A 21,677-nucleotide genomic window follows, 5' to 3' on the forward strand; every position below is an offset into this window, starting at 1 on the left:
ATTAATAAATTTATCTAACACATATCAGCATTAAACATTATGCCAAAGATAGGAAAATCATTATGGGAACTATTTAGGCTAATCCGAATCTGCTTCCTCTAGCAAGACAATTGTTCCTCCTCCTTTCTCTGCCATTCTTTGAAGGTGGACAGACTTTGCTTCTTTTAGGGACACAATTTTTGTTAGGTTTGGTAACCAATGAAAATCCTGTTTCATCTAATTCCAAATGAGATTAGGCTTGGTTTTCAGTTCTGCTTTTTCATACACACTTCCTAGCACATCATAAAAAAAATCGTTCAAATTCGAACGAGTTGAGGCTGCTGCTCTATGGTAGCCATAGCCCATAGCGCTTTTTAAAGGAAGTTAGAATCTGTGTGCCACTCGAACTGCTCTGCCGGCAACTAGCGGAAACTAGTTAAGAAATTGAGTACCGGCAAAAGCATATTACGAACAAACTATATTAGACAAAACAACAAGTAAGGGTTCAAATTAATCATAAGAATGTGGAGAATTCATCAATCATAGTGTGATACAGTCCTGAAAATCTGGACGATATAATGTCCAGAAACATAACACTGCAAATTCACTCACGCTATCTCAGAAAACACACACTACTAAAGCAGATAGTTATGTAACTTTCGTAAGAATGCGTTACAATGGGATGTTCCTGCATGAAATATCCCCGAAGGTTTTGAAATTTATCCGTATTTTTTGTAAGCTTAAATGAACAACTCCATAACTAATTGAAGCGTGCATTTCCATAACGTTGTAAGTGCCGAAACCGGGAGAATCTATTTTTTCACATATATCAGTTGTAGATGCCCTGTTTGACAATATTACGAAAGGTTATGAAGGAAGTGCTGCTCCAAATAAAGTAGTGCACTTTCAGGTTGTGCAAGTTACAACGTTATATGTACTGTATAAAGCTATTTTTGCTCCTTGTGAACTTTACAAATTGGCACTTACAACGTACTGGAAATGCACGCTTCAATTAATATATGAGATACTGCGAAATTAGGCGTACTGCGAAATTAGCCAAGTCTGCCTTATGTTATGTTTTAAAAACACATGGCATATATTTGTGCAACATTTATTTATTTATTTGATATCGGTAACACAATTATACGTTTTTACACTTGTAAAGACTGCAATAAAATGATGCCTGCCATTAGAGTCTCATGACTTCAGGGATGTGAACCATCCTCTCCTTTGCCGTATGGCGGTGCAGCATTCGTTACCAAGTAGTACTTTCCAGCGTCTCTAAAACAGTACATCAAGTGTAAAGTACATCATGATCTCTTTTCTCTTCTTCTTCTCCTTTGATACCACCAAAAGCAAAAATTTACTATATAGTGATGAAGTTTAATTGATATTTTCTTGTGCTCACAAATTGTGTTAGTGCAGGTACTTTAACAGAAACCATAATTTCAAGTCACACAGAGTTTGTGTGCACTCAATGTGGGTTTCTGTCGTGTCAGCCCACTCGAGTAATGTGGATAAAAAGGGAAAAATTGAGATGGTGTCGGGTGAAGTTTCTGGGTAGCTCAGCCGGTAGAGCATTGGTGCATTAAGCCAAAGATCCCGAAATCGATACCCAGCCCCAGAACAATTTATTCAAATCTGCTTCACAGGGAGATTTACTTGAAAGTTAGATTTGCATATACTTACGTTGGTTCATAATTCATTCCAAGAGTAATCTCATGATTTTCATTGCATTTTCCTTTCTTAAAATTATCGTAACTGTCACAGCGGCGTGCCTTGAACGTGGGGTTGACGATTGCTTCAGCGAAATATCCACAAGATCTCATATGGCTGCAAGCGTTTTTCTCTGTAGGCAATAAACAGAATATCTTTCATTTCTGCCTCCATAAACTTTGTATTCTCTGTGGTTAATTTTATTATCGAACTTTGGGCAATACTATGAGTTCAGTTTTCTATGTTCATTGTACAGAAAAGCAGTGAAATTCTTGTTTTACTTGGTTCTACCATTATAATATATCATATGCCATCACTAGGCCTTCAATAATTTCTGGCACATGCATCGACCATATATTTCTAAAAACTCAAAATAATTGGAGCTTCATACCTGGCGTTCTATCTAGTGCTATTACCGATCATTATATTGTTTTTAGTTTATTAAAAATGTCTAACAATGAATTCAATTCCAGGCCGTCTGTTACGCTCTCATCACAAAATATGCAACAAATTAATTATCCTGATTTGATTACAGATTTTCTGAAAGAAACCTGGGAATCGGTCTATAATTGTAATGATGCCAATGACTGTTTTCAAATTTTCTACAATTTAATCATAAAGTATATAGATAAAAATACTATTATAAACAGTAATCAGAAAATTTCTAATAAATCCAAGAAAATAAAACCCTGGATCACGGCCGGCATTATTAATTCTATTCGTACAAGAGACAAACTTGCTTTAAAAGTTAAAAAGCATCCAAGTAACGTACAACTAACAAATTACTACAGAGCATATAGAAATATGTTAACTCTTATCATTCGAAAAACGAAAATTAATTATTATGAATCCAAATTTGATAGCTACAAAAATTAACCTAAAAAATTCTGGCAAGTTATAAATGAAGCTACAGATGTAAATGTACAAAATAAATCGCCAATCAAGGAGTTAAAAAACGATAAGGGTGAAATATTAAATTGCAGAAAAGAGATTGCAAACGAATTTAATAGTTATTTTTCAGAGATAGGACACAAAGTTACTTCTAGTATTAATACGTCAAATTTTAACTCTTCTCTACAAAATGAGACACAAGATGGACATTTGGCTTCCTCCATGTTTCTTTTCCCTGTAACTGAAGATGAAATTATTATTTTGGTTAAGAAATTAAAAAATAATGTTGCTCCTGGTATAGATGGAATTAAGAATAATGCTTTCAAAATTATTATCAAATACATATTATATATATATATATATATATATATATATATATATATCAAAACCCATGGTTCATATTTTTAACTTATGTTTTGTGCAAGGTATATTCCCAGATGTTTTGAAATGTGCCATAATAATTCCAATATACAAATCTGGAGATAAAATAATTTAAATAACTATAGACCTATATCTTTACTTCCAACATTTTCCAAATTGCTTGAAAAATGTTTAAAGAACAGATTAATAAATTATTTAGAAAAACATAAAATCCTCTCTAAAAATCAGTTTGGTTTCCGCAATAATATTTCTACTGATGACGCTCTTATTAATGTTACTGGAAAAAAATCCTCTCTAAAAATCAGTTTGGTTTCCGCAATAATATTTCTACTGATGATGCTCTTATTAATGTTACTGGAAAAATTATCAATGAACTAGATATCGGAAACAAATGTTTGGGTATTTTCTTGGATCTACGGAAAGCTTTTGACACTATCAATCATAATTTACTTTTGGACAAACTACATACTATTGGAGTTAGAGGTATAGTTTTAAAATTATTCCAATCATATTTTGTACCGCAAGGAATAATTTTGGGACCTATTTTATTTCTAATATATGTTAATGATCTGCTAAATATAAATTTAGAAAAATTTAATGGATCTATATATCCATATGCTGATGATACAATAGTTATTTTCAGTGGTTTTTCTTGGCAAGAAGCATATAGAAATGCTAATATAGGTGCTAATATTGTTAAAAAATGGTTCAACTCCAACTTCCTTTCTTTAAATATATCTAAATCAACTTTAGTTCCTTTTTCGTTAACAGCTGCCAGTGTTCAAAATTTAAAATTTAGCTATGAATATAGACTAATAATACACAGTGAAAATTGTTTAGATCCCAAAAGTTGTAAATGTCCACCATTGAAAGAAGCCACGTATATGTCAAATATCTGGGTATCATTATTGATCAGAATTTAAAATGGCCTCATCACATTACTTATCTTTGCAAGAGGCTTCGTAAAACAATTTATAAATTCGTTAATCTTCGATGCTACTTACCCATTAGAGTTCTACGAAATGTTTATTTGGCCATTATTCAGTCTATCATTCAATATGGTATAATTGTTTGGGGTGGAAGTACAAAAATTAATCTCAGTCTGTTAAATTTACTACAAAAACGAATAATTAAAATTTGTTTGAAGAAACGTTTCGATTATCCAACTAAATTAATTTATTCTGAATTTAATGCATTTAATATTGAACAAATTTATAAGTATACGCTGTTAAAATTTTATCATAAAAATCGTAATAAGTTTGTATTACAGACACATAATTATGACACAAGACGAAATATTAATTCAACATTAGTAGAACCTAAATGTCTCACATTTGCTGGTCTAAAGCATAGCATTAATTTTGGCCCTCGGTTGTACAGTGCTTTAACTAAATTACACCCAGAACTTCTAACATGTAACCCACTAACATATAACAAGAACATTAGAAACGTTTTAATATCTTCAATTTGATTAAATAAATTTATAGCCTATGTGTATGAATTAATCAACCTATATTATATTTGTATTCTATAATTTTGAAATACATACATATATAGTCCTACTTTTCACGTGCGATATTATTCTTCTCTAGTGTTAATATTATATTATATAATTCCATTGCCGCTGTAATTTAAATTTTAGTTCCTATTTTACTTTACTTATTTTTGTTTCTATATTTCTCTTATGTTAATATTGTATTATATAATTTCTGTAACTGTAATTTAAATTATATTTTCTATTTTATTTTGTTTTATATTCTCATATAGGCCTATTAATATTATATCTGAACTGCGACCGAACACGAGCGCTGCTCATTCGGTCTCAAATTTTGTTAATACTACTGTATCTCCTGTTTTATATAGTTTGTATTATTGTATTTCTATTTCTCTTGTTTGTTTGTAATTCTTTATTCTGTATATTTAAATTTAAATAAATAAGTAAATAAATAAATATGTACGACAGTCATTCAAAAAGTAAGGTAACAAGTGCTCTGTCGGATGACATATTCCTCCTTTTGTTCAAATATTCCACCAGGATAGCAGCAGAAGATCACAGCTTTATCAGCAACGAGCTAGAAATAAGAATACAAAGTGCGTTCATGTCTGTATCAGCGCTCTTAGTGGTACTAGCTTGAACTACTCGTCGCCATGTTTTAGCTGGTTAGCTCGCTTCAGCAGAAGGAGACGTATAAGCACGTGGAGATTTTTAAATCTCGTAAATTTAGATGCCTTTTCTGTGTTCTGCTTATAACTGTAGCAACCGAGCGATAAAACAAAGAATATGTCATATTTTAAGTCAGTAGTCCACCATAATTTGGTATTATTATACATATAATAACAGTTATTGATAGAAAGATTCTGTAACATGTTCATTGTTTATACAGATTCCCACTGAAAAATGATTTGTTAACTAAGCAGTGGGTTTCACAAATGAAGATAGAGAAATGGTTTTTCACAATACATAGTGTTTTGTATTGTGCACATTTCGATTCTAAATACATGTATTTTGTAAACGAGAGGAGACGTTTGTTGCCCAATGCAATACCAACCAAATTCGATTTTCCATCTCTTTTAAAAAGAATAGAGACTTCTAGGCCTCCACCGAAGAAGCTTTCTCTTCTGTGGCACAGGAAAATTCAGCAGAACATCACCAGCCACCAGAATTCAGGTCTGTATAACATACTGGCATGAATATGACTTCAAGTAGCCTATGTCTGTCCGATGAAACTGAAGCTTACGTGTCTTCCACTAAAAACGTGTTCGATCTCGCCTGCATTTCAATAATATCATTATTACTAATTTACAAAAAAATAATGTGTATTTAGACATTTGAATATGCTCATTGCTTAAGTTTCACTCTATCGACGATTCATTGCACTCGAAGAGAAGAAAACATGTCAACTCCAGTTAGCTAAGATGTATATGGAATAAAATGTTGCTGCATGGATTTACTGACGACTATTAAAAATAAAGAAGTGTTAGTAAAAATGGGATAATACGAGTTATTGCGATATAAAATAAGATTCACAAGATACAACTATCCTGGACTACCCTTTCCGTCTCATTCTATAGGAACTACGCCCACTTCTGTACTCGTTCCACATCTTAAAGCTCCAATGTCAATATAAGATGTATGGAATGAAATGTTGCGTGGGTTTCCTTCCCAGTGGTAAAAATGGGATATATCAGTTAGTGCAATATAAAATAAGATTCACAAGGTGCAACACGTTATATACAGCCCTTTCAGCCTCGTGCTATAGGAACCACGCCCACCTGTACCCACATCTTTCAGCTTCAATGTTAACGTAAGATGTTTGGAATAAACTGTTGCTGCATGGGTTTTCTGACAGCTGTTAAAATAAAGAAATGTTAGTAAATTGGAACATATGGGTTAATGCGATATAAAATAAGATTTACAAGATGCAACATATTCTATACAGTCACTTTCACTATTATTCTAGAGCAGCTATGGGGACTATCAGCAAAGTAGAGAGGGAAAGTTCCTACTCACCCCACATTCGTTGACAGGCGAGGGGTAAGGCAGTTGTTTTGTTAAGTCAAGTGCAGTGGTTGATTCGACACACCTTGCGCATCAGTAATTTCTCCGCTCTTATTTCTTGTTTCAAAATCTTTACGGTCATTTGTTTATATGAAGTACATGTGTCATACAATAATTATTACAGCCACCTACTGTCATTAGGCAAATTATATATTCTTCAATTGTAAAAACTATTCCTTTATCATGTGCACGAAAAATTCTTGAACTGCCTTGTGATCGACATAATAAATTGTTTCTTTTTAAAAACAATAAAGAAAAAAGCAAAGCTCCATTGTCATTTAACTGTACAATATATTAAACAATATAGTAATCAACATAATCAATTGTTTCTTTTTAAAACCAATAAAGTAACTAAGCCCCATTGTCATTTAACTTGAAAACATATTAAACACAATATAATGATCAACAAAATCAATTGTTTCTTTTATAAATACTAACTAAGCTCCACTGTCATTTAACTTTAAAATATATTAAACAAAATATATGAGATATGAATGAAACGAAATACTACTGTAGGCCTATACTACTGGTTTTCATTTTTTGTTGTTGATGGCCCTCGAAATTTCTTGTTATTAACTAAAAAGGATATATTTGGCTCTAAAATAGAACAACTCAACCGTAATACTGAACCTAAATGCATGTCCGTGATCCTAGACCTTGAAATACTTTTGGTCATATTCATTTTGAAAAGAAAAACAGCTCACAACAGTAAGTTGAGCCAAACATAGATACCATACGCATTGCAAATGTGCGCAGATTAGGGAGTTGCTCCTCTGGTAGGTATTTAAAGAGATCTAATCCATTTTTTCCTAAACACTTTAGTGGCGTGCTCTTTTGCATCTCTATAGTGGCTCTGATGCTTGGGTAACATCGAATACAAATGGATTATTGAACAGACACATCTCCATGTCCATTGCAGTTAATTCTGAAAGTCTTTCTTGGAAAGGGAACGCATCAAGGAGGCCTCATAGGCAATCAAAGTTTTAAATAAGTTTAGTTCCAGATACTTAATAAAATAATAAGTATCTAAATCCTGAAAATACCATAAGCATATCTTGTTTTGTATCTTTTTACAAATATCACGAAAATAGCTTTTAAAATTGTAAATAAATACTTGTAAGATCACCGAAGTCCGCTTTATGCTTCCGATCAAAGTGGCGTTTAATATTGAAGCGTTTTATATGCGCAATTTTAAACCTACATATTAAGCAACAGACTTTCTTCTTTTTGTAAGTAACAAAAAATTCTTTCTGCCACTCTTCCTGAAACTGACGTCCTGAGATCGAAGCCATACCCCCCACTGAATGAAGCGTGTCTAGAGAAGCACCAGGCGGAGGAGAGGGTCGGTGGAGTGAGGTAAGGCGGCTTTGAGTGCAGTGGCCCTTCGGAGCCATTTTTCCCCATGGTTGTTCTATAGGAACCACGCTCACTTGTTGACCAGTTAATACATGGCGGATATAGGTTCAAAAATTTCAAAGATGGCGGCGCGATCGCCACTCTATATTCTTACTTCTAACTCGTTGTTTATCATGCAGCCCTCAAATGACGTATAACCTGTGTTGTGTCAGACACTAGCAATATCAGTTGTAAGATGGCTCCGAACAAGGAAACATTGTGAAACGTGGAAGTGCGTAGCGTGTCTGAAGGACACCTCACCAGCAGAAATTCATTGCGAAATTGTTGAGGTGTACGGTGCGAATGTCGTGACACGAAAACAGGTATGGGTTTGGTGCTTCCAGTGAGAGATACTGAACCATCTGCCCTACAGCTCCGACTTGATACCCAGTGATTTCTATCTTTTTCGACCGTTGAAGAAGCACCTGGGTGGTGATTCAACACCGATATGGCCTTTCAGCAGGCAGTCATGACGTGGTTTCAGGGAATTGATGCAGATTTCTTCTATGCCAGCATCTATGTTTGTCCAAACACTTTATTCAATGGCCCGAAGAGCTGGGACTCACTGGGTTCCAGGCAGAGGCTGTAGGAAGGTCGGTTCAGTACCTCCCACCAGAAGCACCATACCTGTGTCCGCGACGAGACATTCACACCGTACAACTCAACAATTTGCCGATGAATTTCTGCTGGTGAAGTACCCTTCAGTCATAAAATCTGGATCACACTACGGACTTCCATGTGACATTTCGTTCTGCAAAAAGTAATTTCGTATTGTTACATTTGTTCGGATGAAATTTCTGCACATTTGAAGGGCTTTTCACCTCGAAAATTAAGCGAAAACGAGCAAAATTTTTGTACTGCATTACACTTTATTTTAAATATCTCAAAGAATAACTCCTTGAAATTAATGACCTTACGGAACCCCCTGTATGTACTACTGTCCCAAGATCGTAAGAAACGAGGGGACTTAACAAAAACCAATAACAGACATTAAGTTTCTTTACTCAATGTTTCTTCGACAAAATTCGCAATTAAAATTGAAAGTAATTATATGTAGTATATAATGATGATGATGATGGTGATGATGATATAATAATAATAATAATAATAATAACAATAATAATAAATTTTTCCTATAAAACTGATTTTCTTCGCTACCATATTGACATTTTATTCCCCAGTTTATTTTGTACAGAGGCATCATTTTATTTTTACTTCAATTTTTATTGTACCTGAGTTTTTTAATGTGCTTCACTCCCACCCCTTCCACTAGTAAACTTCTCTAGATCGACACATCGCACGGAAACCCTAACCGAGTTACTACGTGAGCGCTGGCTGCCTTGGGGAGGAGCAAGTGAGAAAGCACGGGGGGAAGAGAGCGAGCACTATGTACTATGTACTTGCAGGTCCACTCACAGTATGTCAAACCTGCTAACAAAAGCATTAAAAGGTTGACTAGTTGCCTGCAATGCTAGCATAATGGAACCTTCCTAGCCGACAGTCAAGGCAAAAGAAAAGAATCCGTTATTGTGGTAATACTGGAGAGTGGTTCTTCTATTGGTCGCGATGCCCACACACACCCTCTCAGATATTTACGTGGTGATTGGTGACTGAATGACGAGGAGCGAGGGAGAGAGAAGAATGAAAGAGAGAGATTCCAGAAGTTGGCGTGTTTTACGGGGTTTCACTTGAAGTTGTCAAACTATACCTGTCCTCAAGAACCAAGACCGCGTATGCAGTCAAAGTCGTCTTGCGGACATAGTAAACAGTACTGAGTGAATATAGTACATTCCAGAAATGTGGATTCGCATTTTCTAGTAAAGAAAGAGCATTCATTATTGAATCGTATTTTTGCACAGGTACTGTGCGTCCGTTTGGTTACGTCGTATCCTGGTTTCCCCCACCCATTTCTGCTGGTCCCTCTGTAAAGGCTAGTGGCTGGGCTGTCTTAGCTCTTTTCTGAAAACGTTTGCTGTTAGGAATTAGACGTCTACGTAATATTATACAACTGTTTAAAATAATTTAAATAAAAGGGCCTCATTAAGTAACTGTCACGTGAAATTCCCCCTTACTATGTCCCTGCGACATAACTACTTGGATGGACAGTAGGTAGCATTCTAAATAAATTTATCTGTGCGAATCGGGCAGAAGTGAAGATTGAATTTACAATACGTAAGTAAGGTACTCTGTTATAAAGTAGGTACAGAATTATTTCAAGTGCCACAGGATTATGCTTCCCCCATGTCGACTGATTTGAGTGCTTTGCATTACTTCTTTTGCGGTTACTGTAAAAAGTTGTTTGTTAAACATCCTACAATAGAAGAATTAAAGAATTACATTCAAGAAACAATAGGCCTACATTCAATTTCAGAAGATATGCTTAAAAACGTTTTCGATAATATGTACACAACAGAACTGAAGCTTGTGCCACCATTTTCAACAATTTGTTTAAATATTCAGATTTTTATTATTTTTCAATTTTAATGCACTCTCCTTATTGTATGCTAATGTGCTGTAGAGAGTATACTATAGGCTACAGTGCATAATGAATACGTCCGCCTGGATAGTTCAGTCAGTGAGTAAAAACACTTATTGTTAATACTGTACTGTATTTTGATTAAATAAAAACCTAAAGAAAATTATCAAAATCAAAATCGTAACAGTTCCTAGGTTATGTAAATGGATGCAGTACTTTTCTTCACTCCTATACCTAGTAAAGTGATTTGTTTCTATTTTACACTAGCAACATCAAACTCCGTTCGTGGAAGGGGGTAACATACAGTGTTTCCAGTTCATAATCATTAACCCGAAGGTATAGCCAGGTTTATATTAAAAATGTTAGTAAAAACAAAATGATGACCTGGTATAATACAACATAACATGAAATAACTTTTGGCTTTAATTTGGACCACATTCCCATAAGAATTTTTAACTGCATATATACATTCCTTAATTTTGCACTAAATTTTCGATTCACGTGCTTCAAATCGTAATGACTGACTCGTAAATCGTAAAAATCCTGAAAGCAAATTCCGTTCAAGAGTTCAGGAGAAGTCGCTGTTCACAGACTGAGGGTCAAACGGAAGGATGGCATGCCGAAAACATCTTTTGCAGTAATCAATGCTGCTGAAAAGGTATAAGCCTAAATTCGTGAACATTCTGAAATATATTGGTATTGGGATTCTGCAGGAAAAATGAGCTACTACGAAACAACAGACTCATAGAGTCTAAGTTCTAAACACCTTGGTTAGGAGGTTCATGAAGAGGTTCATTACATTTCGGCAGCAGATTCCAACAGGCGCGCGGACATCATAGCCACCGACAGGGTTAAGGATAAGGCCATGGTATTAGAACTAACCATCCACTTTGAGAGAAACCTCTCACAAGTGGACGACGTCAACAAAGAAAAAAAGAAATATATTAACCATGCCTACCTTTTCTCTCTTCTAAATATAACATACCTCTTAATCAGTGGCTCAACAAAGGTATGTTATTTGGAGTGAGAGGTTCCCTTTCACAGTCTACCTACCAACTATTAGTGAAATTAAAATTCCAAGTCTTAACTTCATTCGGTAGGCCTAACTACCACTCTGATCACTTAAAAAGACACTTCAATACTGTTACTGAAACGATACTTTATTTCCTGATGTCATGTATCCTAACTCGCGTCATGGTTATGCTGATATCTTTTCTACAAAGGAGTTGTTCCTTCTGTAGTTATTATGTAACTATAATCTGATTCTTCCACAGACTACTTACTGCAAAACGATAATGGTAAAAGGGTAAAGGGACATCCAGGTTGAAATCTCTTGCCATCCTCGTTGAAATGGATATCGATTAAGCCGCAGTCAACATCTGTACCAAAGTTCCCTCTATCAGTATGGTAAACAGAGACCATACTGGCACTCTTTTTTGTTAAAGGCATGAGGAATTTGATGTTATACCAAAGACCAGGTGGCTCCAGAGCTAGGGAGAACAAGAAAACAAAGTAAATATGTTTGTATCAGAATTCGGATATAACAGGCTATGTTACAGAATATGACGATGGCAACCTTCATTACTTCGTTATTAAAAAGTTCGAGAATGTGTAAATTATCTAATTCCTTAAGGATGTAGCTATGGAAAGTGATGCTGAATAGAAATGCTCAATGACGGTCCTTTCAAGGGACGAATTCCTAGCATAATATGAGTATGAATGGAAAAGTTCACAAACATTATGCTCCTTTATACATACATTTTCCCATAAATAATTATTATTACACAAGATAATTTTTATTCCATTATACAGGGTGTCCGGGAAAAAATTTACCAATAAGAAAGTTTAATAACTCACCAAATAATTGATGGATGAAAATGCTGTTTGCGGGAATTGACAAAGGGACTTCCAAAGTTTCGAATGACCACTAATAAACGTCTATGTGTGCACCTCTTGTAGCACGACAGATGTCCAGGCGATATTCAAGTTCTTGCCATGTGTTTCGTAACATCTCTGGAGTGGCAGTTGCACAAGCAGCGACAATTCTCCGACGCAGATCCTCCAAATCTGCCACTACAGTCTTCTACACAATATCTTTTATGTATCCCCAAAAAAAGAAGTCCAGTGGGGTTAGGTCTGGGGATCTGGGAGGCCATGCTATAGGTCCACTTCGACCAGACGTAACCTCTTGTGCAGAACATCGTGAATAGTTGACTTTGGAATTGCAAGTTCCCTGCTGGCACGGCGAACAGACTTACACGGGCTCCGTTGGAAAGCTTGCTGAATTCTGTCGAGTTGCGCTTCTGTCACTTTCTTCCCGCGTGGTGTTTTCTCTACAAGAGAACCGGTCTCAAGAAGCTTTCTATGCCAAGTTATTATTGTGTGCCTATCTGGTGGTTGCTTCTCAGGCCACTGTTGTCTAAATCTTCTCCTCACTATCTTCGGATACTTGAATTCGGTAAGCCAATAGCAGCATTGAACTTTTTGTTGCACAGTGAACGCCATTTTAATTACAGCTATGTCAACAACAATGACCAAATGTTGCCAACATCACACATAAAACTTAAAATGTCCCTCTTTCATTTGCCGCAAATTTCATTTTCCTATCTCCATTATTACGCGAGTTATTAAACTTTCTTATTGGTAAATTTTGTCCCGGACACATTTTGAAATATCGGTACATATAATCATTACGTGCAATTGGCGAAAGATACCTCGAGAAAAGTAAAGAAGTATACGGGCTATTCCATATGAAATCGATCAGTAAAACACCTCGAATTTTTTATACCCTAATTTTCTCCCTACAGTATTTATACAAGGTGCTGAGAACAGTGCATTTGCAAAGATATACTATCGAAAGTCAAACTGTTTTCGTATTGTTGAGCGACAAATTTAGCGTATTTTAGAAAAACAAGCCTCTCAGCGCTCAGAACTCTGGAACCATTTACTGCAGAACATTGAACGAGAGCTCATTTTGAAGCTGATATTTGGTAGGTTATGATAAGAAGTAATCCTTATTTCTATTGTATATATAGAGAGAGATAATCTGACTTTACTTACTTTTAGGCTTTTTGCCCATTTGTAAAAATTAAAAAAAAAAAATTGAGAAAAAAACTTGCATTATTACGAGGGATTCGGCATTGTTTGCTTAGTATCACGGCAATAAGTTTCGAGGGTATTAAATAGATTATTTTCATACGCGTAGACTTGAACGGCGCAGTACCGCTCGCACTGGCCGAGAGCTGAAGATAAGCGAGCGTTGGGCGTCATTTTACTCCTGTGTTTATGAAAACCTGTGATAAAGGTAGCACAGCTATGCGCTACTAGACGAAACATCACGTGTTTATGTCTCCTGGCCTTGCTTCCCTCGGCTAGATCCCGCTTCACAGTAGCTGGTTAGTTCACGCGCGTACTATTTATTTTATTTATTTGATATTTTCAATACTTTCTTATCAACGGTGCGCCAGTAAAAAATATGTGTTTATTTGTACTTTCAATGCGGAATCTAACCATATATTTTAAAAATATTTTTTCGTGGGCAAAGGCGTCTTAATGAAGAAAAATCTAAATTTCTCCATTTTCATAAAAAGTAAGAAAAACTGTTTACATGTCAATATAAACTTTAACTTTTCACCATCAAAATAACCCATGATTTTGATCATTGGGTGAAAGGGTTCGGAGCCACAACAGTTTAAATTTGCTGATTTTATGAAAATAGGCTACGATAAATTTAAATATTTTTAATTTAGTAGTGTAGGCTTTCACGGCTGGAGTCTATAGATCTAGATTCATATTCCGGGCTGAGAGGCCGTGGTCTGTTGGTTGGTTTTCTACCAGACGTTTCGTCTGCAACTGCGGCAGACATCTTCAGTGGAGTGATATCCGAGGTCGCAAAACTCTTCTCGGCGTACCTGAGGCAACTGATCCTGTGGCTGGTTGTGCGGGCGTATTTATAGTGCATATATTTTTTTTAATTTAAACACTATGATGCCTCAAACTTTGCACAAAGCATTGTATTACAGTTGTCTACGGACAGAAAAAGTTTCATTGTATTTAAAAATTATAAGGTCAATTTTCTCTATATTTCGGTCGATTTATTTTATTTTATTTGGTTATTTTACGACGCTGTATCAACATCTCAGGTTATTTAGCGTCTGAATGAAATTAAGGTGATAATGCCGGTGAAATGAGTCCGGGGTCCAGCACCGAAAGTTACCCAGCATTTGCTCATATTGGGTTGAGGGAAAACCCCGGAAAAAACCTCAACCAGGTAACTTGCCCCAACCGGGATTCGAACCCGGGCCACCTGGTTTCGCGGCCAGACGCGCTGACCGTTACTCCACAGGTGTGGACATTTCGTTCGATTTGAGATGGAATAGCCCGTATATAGTATTTGTGAACATAGAAAAACACTTTTTACAGAATGGATTGGAATATACTGATGGGAATCCTGAAGAAAATAGGTTTGGATTGGAAAGAGAGGAAGATGTTCAGTAATTTTATAACCTATGCAACAAGTCAAGTTTTGCAGTAAATCAACAAGTCAAAGTTAGGATATCAGAAAAAAATGTTTGAAGGAAGTGAAATAGATAGAGGAGTACAAGGATGCCCTTTATCATCTACACTGTTCAACATATACATGCAGGATTTAGTGAAGAACTGTTTTCAGAACATGAGAGTTGTGATAGTAGGAGGAAGAAGAATAAAGCGCATAATATTAGCTGATGGTATGGCGTTGTTAGCAGAAGAGGAGACGATACTAAGGGATATGCTACTGGAGCTAAATGACAGCTGTGAGCAGTATGAGATGAAGATAAATGCAAATAAGACGAATAGTATGGTCATAGGAGCAAAAGTAAAGAAGATAAACGTGCAAATACTAAATGAGGCAGTAGAACAAGTAGACAGCTTCAAATACTTGGGGTGTACTATAAGTACTAACATGAACTGCAGCCAGGAAGTCAAAAGGAGGACAGCAATGGCAAAGGAAGCTTTAAATAGAAAAAGGAGTATCTCCTGCGGACCTCTGGAAAAAGAACTAAAGAATAAACTAGTGAAGTGGAGTGTGGCATTGCATGGAGCAGAAACATGGACATTACGGCGAAGTGAAGAGAAATGACAAGAAGGATTTGAAATATGGATATGGAGAAAAATGAAACGTGTGAAGTGACAGACAGAATAAGAAATGAAGCTGAGCTGGAAAGAGTAGGTGAAGAAAGAATAATGCTGAAAGTGATCAGGAAAAGAAAAAGAAATTGGTTGGGTCACTGGCTGAGAGTGAACGGGAGAAGAATTTGGGGCAGAAGGAGATATCAGATGATAGACGCATTAAGATATATTGGATTATATACGGAGACTAAGAGGAAGGCAGAAAATACGAGTAGGAAGGATTGAAGAACACTGAGTTTCCAGTGAAATACTACCATTTGGTAGAGCACTATGTATGTAGCCTATATTTATTTTATAAAGTCTTTACATTAGAGTCTTCAGTTTCAACAATTATTTTGCATAATGTTCCTGTCACATTTACGGATTAAGAGAAAAGGAGGAAGTCAAACAGAAAAGGGGGAGACAAAGGGGAAAAGAGGAAGACAAAGGGAAAAGGGGAAGACAAAGAGAAAAGGGGGAAGGCAAAGAAAAGAGGGAAGACAAAGGGGAAAAGAGAAAGACAAAGGGAAAAGGGAAAGACAAAGGAGAAAAGGGGAAGACAATGGGGAAAATGGGAAGACAAAAGGAAAAGGGAAAGACAAAGGGAAAAGGGAAAGACAAAGGGAAAAGGGAAAGACAAAGGGAAAAGGGAAAGACAAAGGGAAAAGGGGGAAAACAGAGGAGAAAAGGGGAAGACAAAGGGGAAAAGGGGAAGACAAAGGGGAAAGGGGGAAGACAAAGGGAAAATGGGAAGACAAGGGGAAAAAGGGAAGACAAAGGCAAAAGGAGAAGACAAAGGGAAAAGGGGAAAGGGGAAGGCAAAGAAGAAAAGGGAAAGACAAAGGAAAAGGGGAAGACAAAGAGAAAAGGGGAAGACAAAGGCGAAAAGAGAAAGACAAAGGCAAAAGGGGAAGACAAAGGGAAAAGGGGAAGGCAAAGAGGAAAAGGGGAATCCAAAGGAAAAAGGGGAAGACAAAGGGGAAAAGAGGAAGACAAAGGGAAAAGGGGAAGATAAAGGGAAAAGGGGGAAGGCAAAGGAAAAAGGGGAAGACAAAGGGGAAGAAAAAGGAAAAAGGGGAAGACAAAGGGGAAAAGGGGAAGACAAAGGAAAAAGGGGACGACAAAGGGGAAAAGAGGAAGACAAAAGGACAAGGGGAAGGCAAAGGAAAAAGGGGAAGGCAAAGGAAAAAGGGGAAGACAAAGGGGAAAAGAGGAAGACAAAGGGGAAAAGGGGAATACAAAGGAAAAAGAGGAAGGCAAAGGGAAAAAGAGGAAGACAAAGGGAAAATGGGAAGGCAAAGAGGAAAAGGGGAATACAAAGGGGAAAAGGGGAAGACAAAGGGGAAAAGGGGAAGATAAAGGGGAAAAGGGAAGACAAAGAGAAAAGGGGGAAGACAAAGGAAAAAGGGGAAGACGAAGGAGAAAAGAGGAAGACAAAGGGGAAAAGGGGAAGCCAAAGGATAAAGGGGAAGACAAAGAGGAAAAGAGGAAGACAAAGGGAAAAGGTGAAGACAAAGAGAAAAGGGGGAAGACAAAGGGAAAAGGGGGAAGACAAAGGGAAAAGGGGGAAGACAAAGAGAAAAGGGGAAGACAAAGGGGAAAAGAGAGAAGACAAAGGGGAAAAGAGGAAGACAAAGAGAAAAAGAAGACAAAGGGAAAAAAGAGGAAGACAAGGAGAAAAGGGGGAAGGCAAAGAAAAGAGGGAAGACAAAGGGGAAAAGAGAAAGACAAAGGGAAAAGGGAAAGACAAAGGAGAAAAGGGGAAGACAATGTGGAAAATGGGAAGACAAAAGGAAAAGGGAAAGACAAAGGGAAAAGGGAAAGACAAAGGGAAAAGGGAAAGACAAAGGGAAAAGGGAAAGACAAAGGGAAAAGGGGGAAAACAGAGGAGAAAAGGGGAAGACAAAGGGGAAAAGGGGAAGACAAAGGGGAAAGGGGGAAGACAAAGGGAAAATGGGAAGACAAGGGGAAAAGGGGAAGACAAAGGCAAAAGGAGAAGACAAAGGGAAAAGGGGAAAGGGGAAGGCAAAGAAGAAAAGGGAAAGACAAAGGAAAAGGGGAAGACAAAGAGAAAAGGGGAAGACAAAGAGAAAAGGGGAAGACAAAGGCGAAAAGAGAAAGACAAAGGCAAAAGGGGAAGACAAAGGGAAAAGGGGAAGGCAAAGAGGAAAAGGGGAATCCAAAGGAAAAAGGGGAAGACAAAGGGGAAAAGAGGAAGACAAAGGGAAAAGGGGAAGATAAAGGGAAAAGGGGGAAGGCAAAGGAAAAAGGGGAAGACAAAGGGGAAGAAAAAGGAAAAAGGGGAAGACAAAGGGGAAAAGGGGAAGACAAAGGAAAAAGGGGACGACAAAGGGGAAAAGAGGAAGACAAAAGGACAAGGGGAAGGCAAAGGAAAAAGGGGAAGGCAAAGGAAAAAGGGGAAGACAAAGGGGAAAAGAGGAAGACAAAGGGGAAAAGGGGAATACAAAGGAAAAAGAGGAAGGCAAAGGGAAAAAGAGGAAGGCAAAGGGAAAAAGAGGAAGACAAAGGGAAAATGGGAAGGCAAAGAGGAAAAGGGGAAGACAAAGGGGAAAAGGGGAAGACAAAGGGGAAAAGGGGAAGATAAAGGGGAAAAGGGAAGACAAAGAGAAAAGGGGGAAGACAAAGGAAAAAGGGGAAGACGAAGGAGAAAAGAGGAAGACAAAGGGGAAAAGGGGAAGCCAAAGGATAAAGGGGAAGACAAAGAGGAAAAGAGGAAGACAAAGGGAAAAGGTGAAGACAAAGAGAAAAGGGGGAAGACAAAGGGAAAAGGGGGAAGACAAAGGGAAAAGGGGGAAGACAAAGAGAAAAGGGGAAGACAAAGGGGAAAAGGGAGAAGACAAAGGGGAAAAGAGGAAGACAAAGAGAAAAAGAAGACAAAGGGAAAAAAGAGGAAGACAAGGAGAAAAGGGGGAAGACAAAGGAAAAAGAGGAAGACAAAGGGGAAAAGAGGAAGACAAAGAAAAAAAGAAGACAAAGGGAAAAAGAGGAAGACGAAGAGACAAGGGGGAAGACAAAGGAAAAAGAGGAAGACAAAGGGAAAAGGGGAAGACAAAGAGAAAAAGAAGACAAAGGGAAAAAGGGGAAGACAAAGAGAAAAGGGGAAGAAGGAGAAGACAAAGGGAAAAGGGGAGAAGACAAAGAGAGAAAGGAGAAGACAAAGAGAAAAAGGGGAAGACAAAGAGAAAAAGGGGAAGACAAAGAGAAAAAGGAGAAGACAAAGAGAAAAAGGGGAAGACAAAGGAAAAGGGGAAGACAGAGGGAAAAAGGGGAAGACAAAGGGGAAAAAGGGAGAAGACAAAGAGAGAAAGGAGAAGACAAAGAGAAAAAGAGGAAGACAAAGAGAAAAAGGGGAAGACAAAGAGAAAAGGAAGAAGACAAAGAGAAAAAGGGGAAGATAAAGGAAAAGGGGAAGACAGAGGGAAAAAGGGGAAGACAAAGTGAAAAAGGGAGAAGACAAAGAGAGAAAGGAGAAGACAAAGAGAAAGAGGGGAAGACAAAGAGAAAAAGGGGAAGACAAAGGAAAAGGAGAAGACAGAGGGAAAAAGAGGAAGACAAAGGGAAAAAGGGGAAGACAAAGAGAACAAGAGAAGAGGAGGTTGGCATTTGTATGTTACGGTCACACTTCACATTTTAAAACAAAAGATGTTTTTGGTAAACATACGAGAATGTTATTTGCGTAGGTCTTTTTTTAGAGTTTTAACATAGATATTTAAAAACAGTAATATATAATTCCTAATTTCGTCATCGTTACAAATGAAAATAATTCAATAAAATTTCCAATAACATGTTTAAATAATAAGTTATTCCCTATACTTACGTAGTGAAGAGAAAAACGTAGCTCTACGTAAAATCGAAATTTTGGCAAGAACTGTGCAAGTAAGAAACAATGCACCTCTCTGTTATATGGAACCATTGTTGAGGTGGAGGTTAATCTGGCTTTCTAAATTATTTTACTCTGTATTTTCAGAATAACTATTATTTTGGGATATTATCTTGGACCATCAGTTATTTTTTTCCCCTAAATTACTTAATTTATGAAACGGTTCCGAAACAAATGTTCATTGTTATGTTTACCTTATCGTTACATTGTATCTTAAATTACATTTTTTCAGCCTTGAAAAACCTCCAAAGATGATGATGGTGATGATGATGATGATGATGATGATGATGATGATGATGATGATGATGATGATGATGATGATGATGATGATAACAACGATAATTTTATCTGAGCAGCAATCAGGAGAGTGCTACTTACCGTGTATACTTCCAATATGTAGGTCGTCTTCTTGAATTTTATTGGCACCTGCAGCAATAAGGATATTTCCCACACTAAAGCCAATCAACGTTATGTCCGCAGATGAAACTCCACCTTTAGAGAATCCTTTTAGTGAGTCTGTAAATGAACCTTTTCCAATCGACTGCGCAGACATAGAGACAGTCAAAGGATCAAGTTTCGCGAATTTGCTCCAGTCCAGGAAAAGCAAATTGCATTTCTTTGTTTCCAACAGAGCTGGAGCATGTTAAGAAAGAAAACATTTTCAGTTTCTAATAGGAGAGTGTGATCCAAAAAAGCATTCAGTCAATTTTTATGAAAATACTGGGCTAGTTTTTTATCCACCAGTCTACGGGCAGGGCTAGTTTCGAAGTCACGTGCATAATAACACAAACTTTGACGCTGCTTTAGAAGAAAACATATATACAGGGTGATTCAGACCACCGGTAACATTAATTTATTTTGGAAACTAGTGCATTAAAATTTTCGAGACAAAAATTATTTATTACTAAACCACATGTGAACTTTCACTTGAGCTTGATTTCATTAATCAACTCTAACAGGAAGTAGGGTCAGTAGCGTATCACTTTAAAATTTCAAATGGGAGTCAAGACTGTCCCACAATAAGATATGACATAAAACAGCGAATCTGGGAGACCTGCCAGTCACTTGACCAAGCCGAAGTGTTACGAGTCACTGACAGTGTTAGAAGAAGAGTACGGGTGTGTGCTGCTCAGAACGGCAGATAGTTTGGACATTTATAAAAATTAATGGAATTGTCCAGTCTTTCAGTAAAATGTCAACATTAATTGTCTTGTTTACATTTTCGTCTTTTCACATTTCTCAATATTGATGGCATTATCTTTTTTTACGTTTTCTCATTGAAAGAATAGAAATTGGTAAAAACGTTTCCTATGAAAGTTGTTTGTTTTGAAGAGCTCTATCAAACGGTACCTTATGTGACCTGGATTCCCATTTGAAATTTTAAAGTGATACGCCACTGACCCTACTTCTTGTTAGAGTTGATTAATGAAATCAAGCTCAAGTGAAAGTTCACATGTGGTTTAGTAATAAATATTTGTGTCTCGAAAATTTTAATGCACTAGATTCCGAAATAAATGACTTAGGCCTGCGTTTGGTCCGAATCACCCATTGCCTTTTCGTATGTTTTTTTCATTGAAAGAATAGGAATTAATAAAAACGTTTCCTATGAAAGTTCTTTGTTTTGAAGAGCTCTATCAAATGGTACCCTATTGGACCCATACTCCCATTTGAAATTTTGAAGTGATACACCACTGACCCTACTTCCTGTTAGAGCTGATTGATGAAATTAAGCTCAAGTGAAAGTTCACATGTGGTTTAGTTATAAATATTTTTTCTCTAAAATTTTAATGCACTAGTTTCTGAAATAAATGACTGTTAGGGGTGGTCTGAATCATCCTGTATATGTGTGTGTGTAAATCATAAAAATAGCCAAATGGGTTGAGCGAATTCTAGAATCACACCCTACAACACTTAGGACTATATAAAACATAACCAGATATACTGTACCATTTTTAATAAGACATAAAAGTGCTTGAAACGGATTAGATACGTAGTTAGTAAGCATTTTATTACCATAACTGAGTAATTGTGCACAATTATTCTTCATAAAATGGGCAAAGATAATTAAGTATCCCAGACACATGAAGCGTACTCACAATTTACGAGAGTCGTTCAGAAAGTAATGCCCCACATGTTTTTTTCTCAGATAAGAATTGGATTATTTATAGTTTGGAAAGGTGGAAAAATTCAAATATCTCGAAGCAACAGTAACAAATATAAATGACACTCGG

At 36.7% G+C, this 21,677-nt stretch overlaps 1 protein-coding gene across 1 annotated transcript in view; it reads right to left on the reverse strand.

Moving 5' to 3' along the window:
* Window positions 1-1,074: 1,074 nt before the first annotated feature.
* Window positions 1,075-21,677, reverse strand: part of LOC138698311 (pancreatic lipase-related protein 2-like) — a 51,002-nt gene continuing 30,399 nt past the window's right edge. Inside the window, exons 4-7 of the mRNA XM_069824134.1 lie at window positions 19,825-20,079; window positions 11,681-11,887; window positions 1,669-1,828; window positions 1,075-1,260 (exon numbers count right to left, since the gene is read on the reverse strand). Coding sequence (XP_069680235.1) covers window positions 1,185-1,260; window positions 1,669-1,828; window positions 11,681-11,887; window positions 19,825-20,079 — 698 coding nt within the window. The 3' untranslated portion in view covers window positions 1,075-1,184. The remainder of the gene's footprint in view (window positions 1,261-1,668; window positions 1,829-11,680; window positions 11,888-19,824; window positions 20,080-21,677) is intronic.

The sequence above is a fragment of the Periplaneta americana genome, chromosome 4 (genome assembly GCF_040183065.1).
Source record: "Periplaneta americana isolate PAMFEO1 chromosome 4, P.americana_PAMFEO1_priV1, whole genome shotgun sequence".
NCBI classification, from domain to species: Eukaryota; Metazoa; Arthropoda; class Insecta; order Blattodea; family Blattidae; genus Periplaneta; species Periplaneta americana.